Source organism: Fusarium odoratissimum (genome assembly GCF_000260195.1).
Source record: "Fusarium odoratissimum NRRL 54006 unplaced genomic scaffold supercont1.23, whole genome shotgun sequence".
In the NCBI taxonomy this organism is placed as follows: Eukaryota; Fungi; Ascomycota; class Sordariomycetes; order Hypocreales; family Nectriaceae; genus Fusarium; species Fusarium odoratissimum.
The window spans coordinates 1-10217 of NW_022158708.1; the positions used below are offsets into that span (position 1 = coordinate 1).

The 10217-nt window shown below is 47.4% G+C and overlaps 4 protein-coding genes across 5 annotated transcripts; all 4 read right to left on the reverse strand.

Annotated features, from left to right (window-relative positions):
* Positions 1 to 36: 36 nt before the first annotated feature.
* On the reverse strand, positions 37 to 1402 carry FOIG_11747 (uncharacterized protein; the record flags this gene model as incomplete). The annotated part of the gene is made up of 1 exon (XM_031212314.1): positions 37 to 1402. One exon carries the CDS (start codon positions 1400 to 1402, stop codon positions 143 to 145), a length of 1260 nt encoding a protein of 419 aa, XP_031057708.1. The 3' UTR covers positions 37 to 142.
* Positions 1403 to 2093: 691 nt separating this feature from the next.
* FOIG_11748 (uncharacterized protein) lies at positions 2094 to 5505 on the reverse strand. 2 transcript variants are annotated; one of them, XM_031212315.1, is made up of 3 exons: positions 4522 to 5505; positions 4112 to 4477; positions 2094 to 4055 (listed from the first exon to the last, which is right to left on the reverse strand). In XM_031212315.1, the coding sequence occupies exons 1-3, from the start codon at positions 5143 to 5145 to the stop codon at positions 2292 to 2294; spliced, it is 2754 nt and encodes a 917-aa protein (XP_031057709.1). In that variant the 5' UTR covers positions 5146 to 5505; the 3' UTR covers positions 2094 to 2291. The 2 variants fall into 2 exon arrangements, with proteins under 2 accessions (XP_031057709.1, XP_031057710.1); XM_031212316.1 differs by having other exon boundaries at positions 4112 to 5505.
* Positions 5506 to 6139: 634 nt separating this feature from the next.
* Positions 6140 to 7347, reverse strand: FOIG_11749 (TdcF protein). Its single transcript, XM_031212317.1, has 3 exons — positions 7164 to 7347; positions 6923 to 7110; positions 6140 to 6873 (listed from the first exon to the last, which is right to left on the reverse strand). Exons 1-3 carry the CDS (start codon positions 7339 to 7341, stop codon positions 6727 to 6729), a joined length of 513 nt encoding a protein of 170 aa, XP_031057711.1. The 5' UTR covers positions 7342 to 7347; the 3' UTR covers positions 6140 to 6726.
* Positions 7348 to 7526: 179 nt separating this feature from the next.
* FOIG_11750 (uncharacterized protein) lies at positions 7527 to 10094 on the reverse strand. Its single transcript, XM_031212318.1, has 9 exons — positions 10013 to 10094; positions 9840 to 9962; positions 9617 to 9788; positions 9488 to 9566; positions 8901 to 9439; positions 8584 to 8854; positions 8359 to 8531; positions 8127 to 8310; positions 7527 to 8077 (listed from the first exon to the last, which is right to left on the reverse strand). The coding sequence occupies exons 1-9, from the start codon at positions 10078 to 10080 to the stop codon at positions 7584 to 7586; spliced, it is 2103 nt and encodes a 700-aa protein (XP_031057712.1). The 5' UTR covers positions 10081 to 10094; the 3' UTR covers positions 7527 to 7583.
* Between the last annotated feature and the right edge of the window lie 123 nt (positions 10095 to 10217).

Sequence of the window (10217 nt, forward strand, 5' to 3'; positions counted from 1 at the left end):
TCGCCGCTCCAATGTGCATGGGGTGGCGTAGTATTTTATAAGATAGGTCAAAGATATTGAATTTCTCTGTTTTCTCATATCTGTCTGTCTGCCTAGGTATAGAAAGCAAAAACATCCTTCAAACCATTCCTATGCTTCCCCTTTAGGAACTTGACTTTCCTTCTTCGTGGTGGACGTATTCCCAGTCTTCAGATTGAGCTGGAGAATCTGAGGACTTCGCAGCATTTTCCTCGAATGCTTGTCCTACTGGCACCCGTCCTGTGGGGCTGGAAGCAGGCTTGGTGTTGAAAGTTCGTTGATCTTGACGAGACACAACGGGTGCATTTAGCCGTCTAATTAAAGCATCAAAAGCTTCTTGACGGCTGACGTTGTTTGCGCCGTTTGTGGTAGAATCTGTATAGGACGGCGGCGCGTTTCCTGCCGAGGGATTGCGTGAAAGGTGAGGAACTGTTGTTTGAGGACCCTGCTGACCAGCTTCAGAGGTGGGCTGTGGAGCAGTTGTCATTGGGTGGGCGTAATCGCTTCTGGGAGCGAGGAGAAGAAAGGCAGGAGTTGGGGTATGCCTTTCAGGAGCAGTCTCCATGGCGCGCTTCTCGCGTTCATAGGGACTCTCCCGGGTTGTCTCCGGGTAAGGGGAAGTCTGGCGAAGAGCAGCTGTCTGAGCCAGCTTCTCAAGAGCAGGGCTACTAACAACAGGGGTCATAGGGGGCACAGGGGACCATAGAGCTGCCGTTTGAGTATCTATCGCTTGGACAGAGCTTGGAGGAGCAGAGGCTGGAAGTTCTTGAGGCACCGAACTCTCATCCTTGGTTTTCTGCTCGGGTGAAAGTTCAAGGTGTATCAGAGCACGTATGTATTGTGCTTGCGCCTTCGCAATATGGTGCAATGGGCATAGGCCGCCAACAGTACCGAGCGTGAATAGTAGAAGGCGGATGGCGACAATGATTGAGCTCAAGACGTAGGGCTTTGCCCATTCAAAATCCGCCAAATATGCTCGGTAAGCCAGAACCAAAACCAGTGTGCAGGCAGTGTGGGCATAGCGGAGCTGAAGGAGGTACATCCAGCTCGAAAAGATGACGGCACGAGTTCGGTTTCTTTCACTGCGCTGAATCCATTCCAGCGGCTTGAACTTGGTGGTAGAATCGCCAGACCCCTGGTTCTTGGCATCGTCGTTCGACTTCGGGTTGAGCTGCTTTCTGACCATGAAGTAGTTGAGAAGAATGAACGAGAGGGCGAGCAAGGACTCCTCGGAGGTTAACAAGTCGGGGGTCACCGCCCTAACGGCCCCAAGAACTTCCACTTTCTTCAGCAGATTTGTGCATGGCACACCCTTTTCTAAGAAAAAGCTATTGACAACACCGTCGTCACCATAGCTCTTCCAGCACAGCTTGAAGCCCTTCATTTCGTTTAGGCTAATGTTGAGATCAAAGATGAGAAAAGATGTGGTTTCCTCTGGGACTGGAGGGAGAGGAAATGTTCTTGAAGAATAAAAGAGGTCGAAGTGAATAAAGGTCGAAGGTGGGATGCAGTGGCCCTTAAATAAAGAAGAACATCTTGTTAAGCTTTTCGTTCATGTAATTTTAACTATCTCCCACACAAAGGTTCATTTTAATAAGCCACGATATTGCTGTTTATTGAGGCTTTCCAAAAGCTACTTGCCTATACATGAAAGCTAGCTCCGTGAAATGCACGCAGTTCAGTTCAAAGTCAACATAAAATTATGGACTGACAGTTCCTCAAAGACCACAAGTACACTCAGTCACAGAAGTAATTTAACTTATAGTGCATCGTCATCGAAGTTTGATCAAGTTGACCAACTCCAGATGAGGAATACATAATGTAAACTAATTCAAAATGTGCAAAGAAGCTTCGTGAACTTTGTACAGGTCTTGGGTTTTCAAAGACTTTGAGGAACGTAGATGAAGTCTCATCACGAGATTATACAAAATCAAAAAAGGGTTGCTAGCCTCATGCATGAGACATTTTTCACCAGACTAACTCTAGCATGGTCTCATCATGAAATTATCAAAACAAACTAGAGTTAACATCTTATACAAACCGTGTGATTTGGAAGTTTCTTCGACCACAAAGACAGATGTTTGAGTAGCCAGGATTCATTGCAAGCTAAAAGTGCTATATAGATACAGTCATGCAATCAAAAACTTATCACGAATAGTTAGTTATCAAAGGAAGCATGACTCATAACAAAGTCATTGTGGAAGCCTGACAGAATATACCACATGGGATCAAATAGTTTAATAAGTCTGAGCAACGTTATCAGCTCACTACGCTCACATGCCACCCCAACTACCGGCACCCGCTCCCATTTGATCCATCGCTGGCCTATTCAAAGTCCTTAAAGTCTCATCCCAGTTCTGCCAATCAATATCATCAACTTCGCCAGGATCCATGTTTAGGTCGAGACCAGGATTGGGCCCGGCTCTGTTTTGGAAAAGCTCATCGATATCACCGAGAGCACCTGGATCTTGCGTGTGCTGAAACATATCTGAACCTGGCCATGGTGATAGGCGAGTACCTCCAAGTGCTTGAGGATCGTTGTCGTTCCTATGTGTAGATGCAGTCCCCGATATGGCGGGCGATGCAATGCTTGAGAGACTTCCAAGGCTACTATCACCTGGGAAAAGACCACCCATGTTCTGCGCTCCAGAATCACCCCCTTCGTAGTATATAGAAATATTTGGATTGCCAGAGTGAATGCTTTGCCAGGTTTTGGGGTCAAATACACTCATTTGGTCGAGTGGCTGTTGGGGCTGTTGTCGGGTTTGCGAAAGGGACGCAGGTTGATCTGCGCTGGGTAAAATGCTCTGGTACTCGACATCATCGGAGAAGTCTCCCGGTCGAAATATCTTTCGCCATCGGACTCGGAGTTCTGACATGCGGGTCTCCATTCCGGGCGCAGGGCCAATACGTTCCAGTACAGGTTTGATTCTCTCCTCACGATCGAGACGTCTCGCTGCCTCAGGATCAGCGCGTAGCCGAACAAGCTCTGATTCACGATGTCGTTTAGCCTTTGTAAAAAGCCTTTTAATAGGCATCCATGCAGCCGTATGATTTGTGTTATTGCTGCCATCGATTGGGTGATCATAGTCGAGAATTTGGGCAGCTTCCCATGCTCGCTCCGAGGTGACACCCCAAGGCCGTTTCGAGAGTTCCAGCAGCATGCATGCGATCGCGTGCCATTGGCGGTAGGATTTGAACAGCCAACGCCATTGCCGGCAGCTGGGGTCAATATTGAGAATGTGACTGTACTCAACGATCTCAATACAAGACTGCCACAACCGGCTTCGGATCTCGTATGATACCTCCGGGCCCGTCCCTGGGAAGAGCACGGGCTGATATATGATGAGGCCAACCTTTGCCATCATGATTCTAGAAATGAGAGAAGCAACCCAGAAGATAGGATCATCTTCCCTCATAAGATGTTTCAGGAACTTATCCTCCATGCGTTCGTAGACTTCAACAAGCATGTGCTCGCGCTCTTCGAGGCTTTTTTCGACCTCTTTGGGATCAACAGGGCGCATTTGCGCTATGGCCGCGAATAAGCCCCGAGATAGGGCGGTGATCTCGTAACGTGAGAGGCAGATGGCGGAGTCAGTGCGGCCCTGACGTGGGGTTGGTGTTTCGGTAAACGATGGGTCAATATCGGCGTCGTTTATGTTGGATGGGAGTTGAGTGTCAAAGGTCTTGTCACCTATGATCAGATCAGACCCCATCTCCTCAGCAGAACGGACGTCAAGAGACACAATGGCCCACCAAAGACGACGGCGCATCTCAACCTCAAACGGTGAGAGGCCAAGCTGTTGACCGTCGCGGTAGAGACCAAGGGCTTGAGCCATTCGGACACAAAGACTGGTAAGCGTCCAAGCGAATTTGCTATCATCGTGACATTTGACTACGGTGAGGTAGATAACAAATGCCTGCAGCATAGCCATGTTGGTGGTGTTGAGAAGATTAGACTTGGCTAGAGCTTGTTCAAGAGCGAAGCGAAATTGAGATACGAAGTGAGATTGAGACGCGCCGAGATTTGCTTCAACCTAGAATATGTGAGACGGCGTCCATAACTTGTGAAGTTGTGGGAGTGAAGGCTCACCTCTTGTGTCTCCATCGATGTAACAGCTGAATAATAAATGGCAAACACAAGCGCTTCATCTCCAGGGCGTAGATCATGCTCTCCGCGCCTCACTTGAGTCATGAGTCTGCTCATGGTGGGGATGTGCAACACCTTGACAAGAGGTTCGATATTCTCGAGATAGATCTGCCAAAGGAAAGAGCCCTGTGCAGGCAATGGATGGAGGCCTGTAAGATCAACATCGGCAGAACTGTAGCCAAAAAGGAAGCTGTGGTGATCATGCTCAATACCCAAGTTTTGCGGAGGAGACTGCTCTGGAGTTGTATCCTCTTCAAACTCGGCTTCTTCTTCGTTCATAATCTCCATCTCGTTGCGGATTTCAGCGAGCTGTCCGTGTTAGGTGATGCTCAAGATTGTAAAGGAGATCGTACCTCATCGTTGAGCTTCACGAAGAAGCCACTATTAACGTATCGTGGCGTGGAGTCTCCATCATGGAGTACTAAACGGCCAAGCTGTTTGTTGATCTTTGAGAAATCGGTATTCTCAGACTCTCTCTTGACCTTCTCAGTGGCTGCTTGAACGACATCTTTTGCGTTCTTGCTCTTCTCTGAAGCTAGTGGTGATTCTCCATTGCTCACTTCCATGTCATTCTCACTAGCTGTACCTTGGCCACTCATCTCATAGACAAGCCCCTCGAGCTTCCGCAGTCGACCCAAGAGATCCATTTCACGCTCACTCTGCCCAGTGGCAGGCCCTGTTGGCGCAAGCCGCGTATGACGTGGTGCGCGGCCTGGAGCAGGGTAGATGCAATCGCATTGAGCCCGCCGACAATTGCTGCAGGGCATCGTCTTGTCACATCGGACTCTGCGCCTCCGACAAGTAACGCAACTGCGTGGATTAAGCAGAGGAGCGCCTGAAGTCATGAGGGCCACGGGTCGGTCATGGGGGATTGTTGCGTGGCCTGCTTGCCGCCCGGGAGTTGCGGGGTTAGTAGCCCGATGAAGGCTCCCAGGTGAGGCGCCAGAAGATGGCGTCTTGGGCGTGTTTGAAGCCATCACCAATTTTTTGTTGAATCGATAATTATCTTCAGCCTTATGGCAAACAATTCAAGGCAAAGGCTCAATCATTAAATACTGGATCATGGAATGATCCGCAGACACAAGGCCTGATTAAAAGACGAAACATCCTGGCCTTAGGTCAGCACTAACAACACTCTGTTACAACTTATTACAGGGTCTGAGGCCCTGATCAGCTCGTTCGCCACGCCGCTAAGCGAATCCTTCAAGATGGATGGTGACATAAATAAGATGGGCGGTTGAATTGGAATTACGATTTGTCTCGGCTTGTTGCGTGTGACTTGTGTCAGATCTGACATATTGGTCCTAGCGTGAATCCATGTTAATTACTAATAGTAGATGCGATCGAAGAACCTGACCAAGCTTGTTAGCACTTCATACCTTGTAAATATCTTCTCATGATCCAAGCCTGAGTCTTCGGTGATAACTTGCTATGGCCGAACGCTTTGCCACTCATCTCGTATGTTTTCGCTTTCCTTGTCTCTTCCTCGATGGAGGGGATTATTAATGTACCTAGGTGGGATGGAGATATTTGCATTGCAAATACCCTGTTACAAGTTTCATGTCTTTGTCAACAGGTATGGATGTATGCCGTAAGAATGGTCCTCCTCTTTCCCAACAACAACGCTAGATTTTTACTTCTTCCATATCTTTTGCTGAGAAGATAAGACTTAGCCAGACGCAACTTAATAAATAGTTACACAGCCAACGATGATCCATGGAAGACCTCCAACATGCCTGATCCACTGTCCATAGCTGGCAGTGCTTTTTGAGCAGGACAAACAAGGGGACAAGTACTTGCTCTCATTTCTTTGTGCCTGCTCAAACGAAAGAAAGTCCCAATGAGAACGGAAAATTCAGAAGGTAGCGCGGTCAGACAGCCTTCAGTACGCTCTCTTCAGCTTCTTCCATTTCTAACATTTGAAGCTCTTGAGATAAGGCACACTTACTGCATCTATCAAAAGCTTGAACCCAAAAAGGTGGCCATCAAAATACACCAGATACGGGTCCAGGAACTCTATTTTCCTTTGGGAACCCTCTTATGAGATTTGTATGGAAGCGGAAGCCGACCAAAGCCCAGACTATCCGACTGGACACTCAAAAGAAGTCTAATACGAAACTCTTGATCACTATCATGAATGAGTTCTTGACTTGGTTGCAAGAGAATCACCGCGAAATACCATTGTCATATTTCCCTTTTAGGTATTAGTTACAATGAATGCGAGAGCTATATACTGCACAACAAGAGGAGAAACGCTAGATGGAGTGTATTCCGGAGAAAGTTCAACTTGGTAAGTCATGCCTCAAAACACAGGGTACTACCCAGAATATCATCTAAAGTGATGAAAGGCTGCTGACCTGATTCTGTTGACAAGCTTCTATGGTCTGAGAGTTGGTTTCATTATGTGAGGTTTATCAAGATTTATGTGTCATCAGATAGAGTGTCTGGAACCTAGGAAGAAAATGATCAAACAGAATACAGCAAATGTCCAGTTTGACCTCTTGATGAGGATCAAGAAGGAGTTCATATAAGTCTGGAGATATCCAATGCCAGAAAGTCTATTCCAACGCAATGATATCCATCTCCATGCTTGCATCAGCAGGGAGTCTCGGGGATTCGCATGCACTTCTAGCAGGCTTGTGTGGAAAATACTCGGCATAAACCTCGTTCATTTCCTTCATATCATCCATATTTTGAAAGTAAACCTAAAAGGCCATCAGTGAAGGGCTTGGAAATATCAAATGTAGAACGCACCGTTACCCTAACAGCCTTGTCAAGACTGGAACCTGCTGCTTCCAGAACAGCCTTTGCGTTCTGACACATCTTGTGCGTCTTCTCAGCAATGGTCCCTTCTATGAGCCTAGCCTGTGAGTTGGCGGGGATTTGGCCCGAGAGGAAGACCATGCCGTTGGCTTTGATGGCCTGAGTGTATGGCCCAATAGCTGACATTACTGATCAACAGTTGGTTAAAAGAGAGTGAGAAAATGATACGAACGAGCGACTGCCTTTGGAGAGAATACGTGCTCCATAGCTGCGTAATATGGAATCGAGGTCGAGAATGTGCGACTATGAACGTAGTTGATAGTTCTTGGTTGTATGTTGATTTGAGGTATATGGGCTGCTGGCCGTAGGATGGACAAGACCGGAGCAATGCGACGGGTAGCCAACGTCATGATGACAATCAAAAATAAAGGTTATGCTTATTCTGCATAGGAAGTCGCCGTGTTAAATACTGTTTGAGAGTAAGCCTCGGAATCCCGCTCCGTCCTATGCGTATCGATCTACGGAACAGTATTCCGGTATAAGTCGGGGCTAGGTCTAAGCACTCTTATGAGCCGTCACGCATTTCCGATGATATGGCCAAGTTATAGTATCTTGAAGCAATGCATGATTAATATAAGATCCAGAGCCTAATTTAGATGTTTGTAGACATATCGTCCATATCCCACATCCACGCATTATCAAGCATAGCAGTGTCTAAGATATCGAAACCTTCTACATTTAGATCATCAATCACTGAAAGGATTGTGTTAGGGTGCGCGGGATCTCCAACTCCGTTTCCATCTCGTATGTTTGACCACAATGGGTCAGGCGATATGCCTAACTGGCCCGGGTGGGTTATAGCATATTCGTCCAGACCAGGAACAAGGCTCACATTGAACATGTTCCCAGTGTCCTGATGCTGGCGACTGTTGTTCCCTCGTAGCTTAGTATGTAGTTCAAGGATTTGTACGAGATCAGACCGATAGGCTTGCGCAGGAGCTACGCGCCGTGATACAAACTCGCCAAGTAGGTTCATAACCTGTGGCAAGTCCCAAAGAAGCTCATTTGCTGGCCGGATGATGTCGATCAGGATCAAGGCAAATGCTGCTGAAAAGAGCGCATCGATATCATATGGCAAGAAGATATCTGGCCTCAAGTCAATAACAAACTGTTACAGAAAGACTGACGAACTCACCGCACATCATCTGTTGCTTCAAAATGGACATAATCTTAAGAATTTGGACAGCAGACTCGATGCACATCTTCAGCATCGACTCAAATGGCGACGAAGAGTGGCGAGCATTGGGCACCGGAGCACTTAGCGCTAGAAGAGGCTTGAGAAGTGAGAAGAGAACAGGCCTAACAGTCAAAATCACACACTGAGCCCTAATTAGTTCGGGTTCGAGTAGACTCAATAAGGAACACACCTGGTGGAGCAGAAGATGGAGCGTGGCAGACTCGCGAGAAATTGGTTGGCCTGGTTGCTGGACATCTAGCGGCAGATGTTGACGTAGGACAACGTAGGTTTCCGCAATACGAGAAAGAATTGACTTCACTTCAAGAAGGAAATTTCGCTGTTGATCGTGTAATCCATAGATGGCTGTGAACGTCCAGATGAGCTAACATTCACAAAACGTAGGCCACCAACTCACCATCGAGGATCTTGCCGAGATGAGAAGAGAGGATCGCATGGATAGCGAATGCGTTCTGCGACTCATCTCCCGGCTTTATTTCTGGGAACGGAATTGAGATGTCGTCATCTCTCATAACAGATGGACTGCCCAGCATCGCTGCGCACTTCCTATCGATGCAGTATACTGTCCACCAGAGGCGTCTCTGGTACTCGAAGTTTGAAGATCTCAACGCTTCCGGAAACTTTTTGTTTAGAACTTTGGTGACAGAAATCCGCAGGGCTTGGCCAATCTTAGGACCAATTAGTTGGGAGAACACTGACGGTGCACAAACTAACCGTGACATAGGCCTCCTGTAGGAGATCGGTTGCATGCATGAACAAAGCAGCCAAACAGAGAACCTCAATTGACAACAAAGGATCTTCGTAGAGCCTTCTGATATCTGGCATAGCTTCAATGGCAAGTGTGAAGTAGGCCATTCCGGAGGGGCCCATCTCAGAGTGTTCTCTGGACTGTATCGACTTGCCGAACGCTAGCACAAGTAGCATCTGAATGTGCCATAGACTCGCATCAGCTTCCAACCCTTTGTCGCGGTCATCGTAAAATCTCCTCATTCTTTGAAGAAATATGTCTGCATCGAATATGGAGTAAAGAGAACCGATGTGCACAATCACCGTGTTGGTCAGATATTCAGCATAAGAGAGCTTCGGCAAGGCGATACTTGACAGATCGAGACCTATCGGCGGTAGTGTCCGGGTATAAGATATGTCCTGTCTTTCCATAGATACACTCCCAGGATCTGCAATTGGGGATGACTGTTGAAGAAGGTTGCGGACATTACGGCTGAAGCTGAGAGTTGAGCTGTGTCCAAGGTAGGCTGATACGGTGAGCATGATCACTTTAAGGTATAAAAAATGATACTCACCCGCGTGTCCATAGCGATGGACTTTGATCTGTGGCTCGGAAGTGACTAGAGTATTTGTAAGGGAACTTGACTCGGACCTCTTTTTAAGAGTTAATCAAGGAATGGAAACGTTCATTGTGTGATACGTACCGACGGCGTCCCAGTTTCGTCCAAGGGGCTGTCTGGAGGATTTCTTAATGAAGGACGTGCATTAAGTTGCACTGAACTCGATGAGAGGGCTTCGGTATTTGAGTCTAGACCTTGCACGGAGCGTGATTGAGCCTCAAGTGATTCGATACGAGCGTGCAATTGGTCGAGGTAACTAAGTCCATCAGGCTTAGCAAAGGTTCATCTACTTAAACCAATCACATACTCTACAGATACTGCTACTTTCTTTTCTTTCTCTTCAAAGACGCAAGTTTCCTTACGTCTGATGCATCTTTCGCAAGGATGGCGCCCTGAACAGCGAGTCTTACTGTTGCGGCAGCCGATACAGCTACTCTGCGTCAATTTGATTGACAGCGTATGGGAAAGCTATAAACTGACGCATTGGATATCTTTTCACGCTTGCGAGCTCGGGTTCGAGTCGATCGCACATTGATCTCATTGTCCATTTGTTCGAGTTTTGAAGAAGGTTAATTGCATGTCGGAGTGACGTTCCGGATGACGGGAATAAGATGGATGGATTGAATGTGGGGACGGGCAGAACGGGACGTTGTGACAGACCCACTACCCGCTTCTAGGAACTGTT

Coding starts and splice junctions, on each gene's coding strand:
- FOIG_11748 (XM_031212315.1), bottom strand. CDS start 5,145: ATGGCTTCAAACACGCCCAAGACGCCATCTTCTGGCGCCTCACCTGGG. Junction 4,478..4,521: donor TCGTGAAGCTCAACGATGAG/GTACGATCTCCT, acceptor TAACACGGACAG/CTCGCTGAAATCCGCAACGA. Junction 4,056..4,111: donor CATCGATGGAGACACAAGAG/GTGAGCCTTCAC, acceptor CACATATTCTAG/GTTGAAGCAAATCTCGGCGC.
- FOIG_11749 (XM_031212317.1), bottom strand. CDS start 7,341: ATGACGTTGGCTACCCGTCGCATTGCTCCGGTCTTGTCCATCCTACGG. Junction 7,111..7,163: donor CTCTCCAAAGGCAGTCGCTC/GTTCGTATCATT, acceptor CAGTAATGTCAG/CTATTGGGCCATACACTCAG. Junction 6,874..6,922: donor ACAAGGCTGTTAGGGTAACG/GTGCGTTCTACA, acceptor ATGGCCTTTTAG/GTTTACTTTCAAAATATGGA.
- FOIG_11750 (XM_031212318.1), bottom strand. CDS start 10,080: ATGGACAATGAGATCAATGTGCGATCGACTCGAACCCGAGCTCGCAAG. Junction 9,567..9,616: donor ACGAAACTGGGACGCCGTCG/GTACGTATCACA, acceptor ACTCTTAAAAAG/AGGTCCGAGTCAAGTTCCCT. Junction 8,311..8,358: donor TCCATCTTCTGCTCCACCAG/GTGTGTTCCTTA, acceptor ATTAGGGCTCAG/TGTGTGATTTTGACTGTTAG.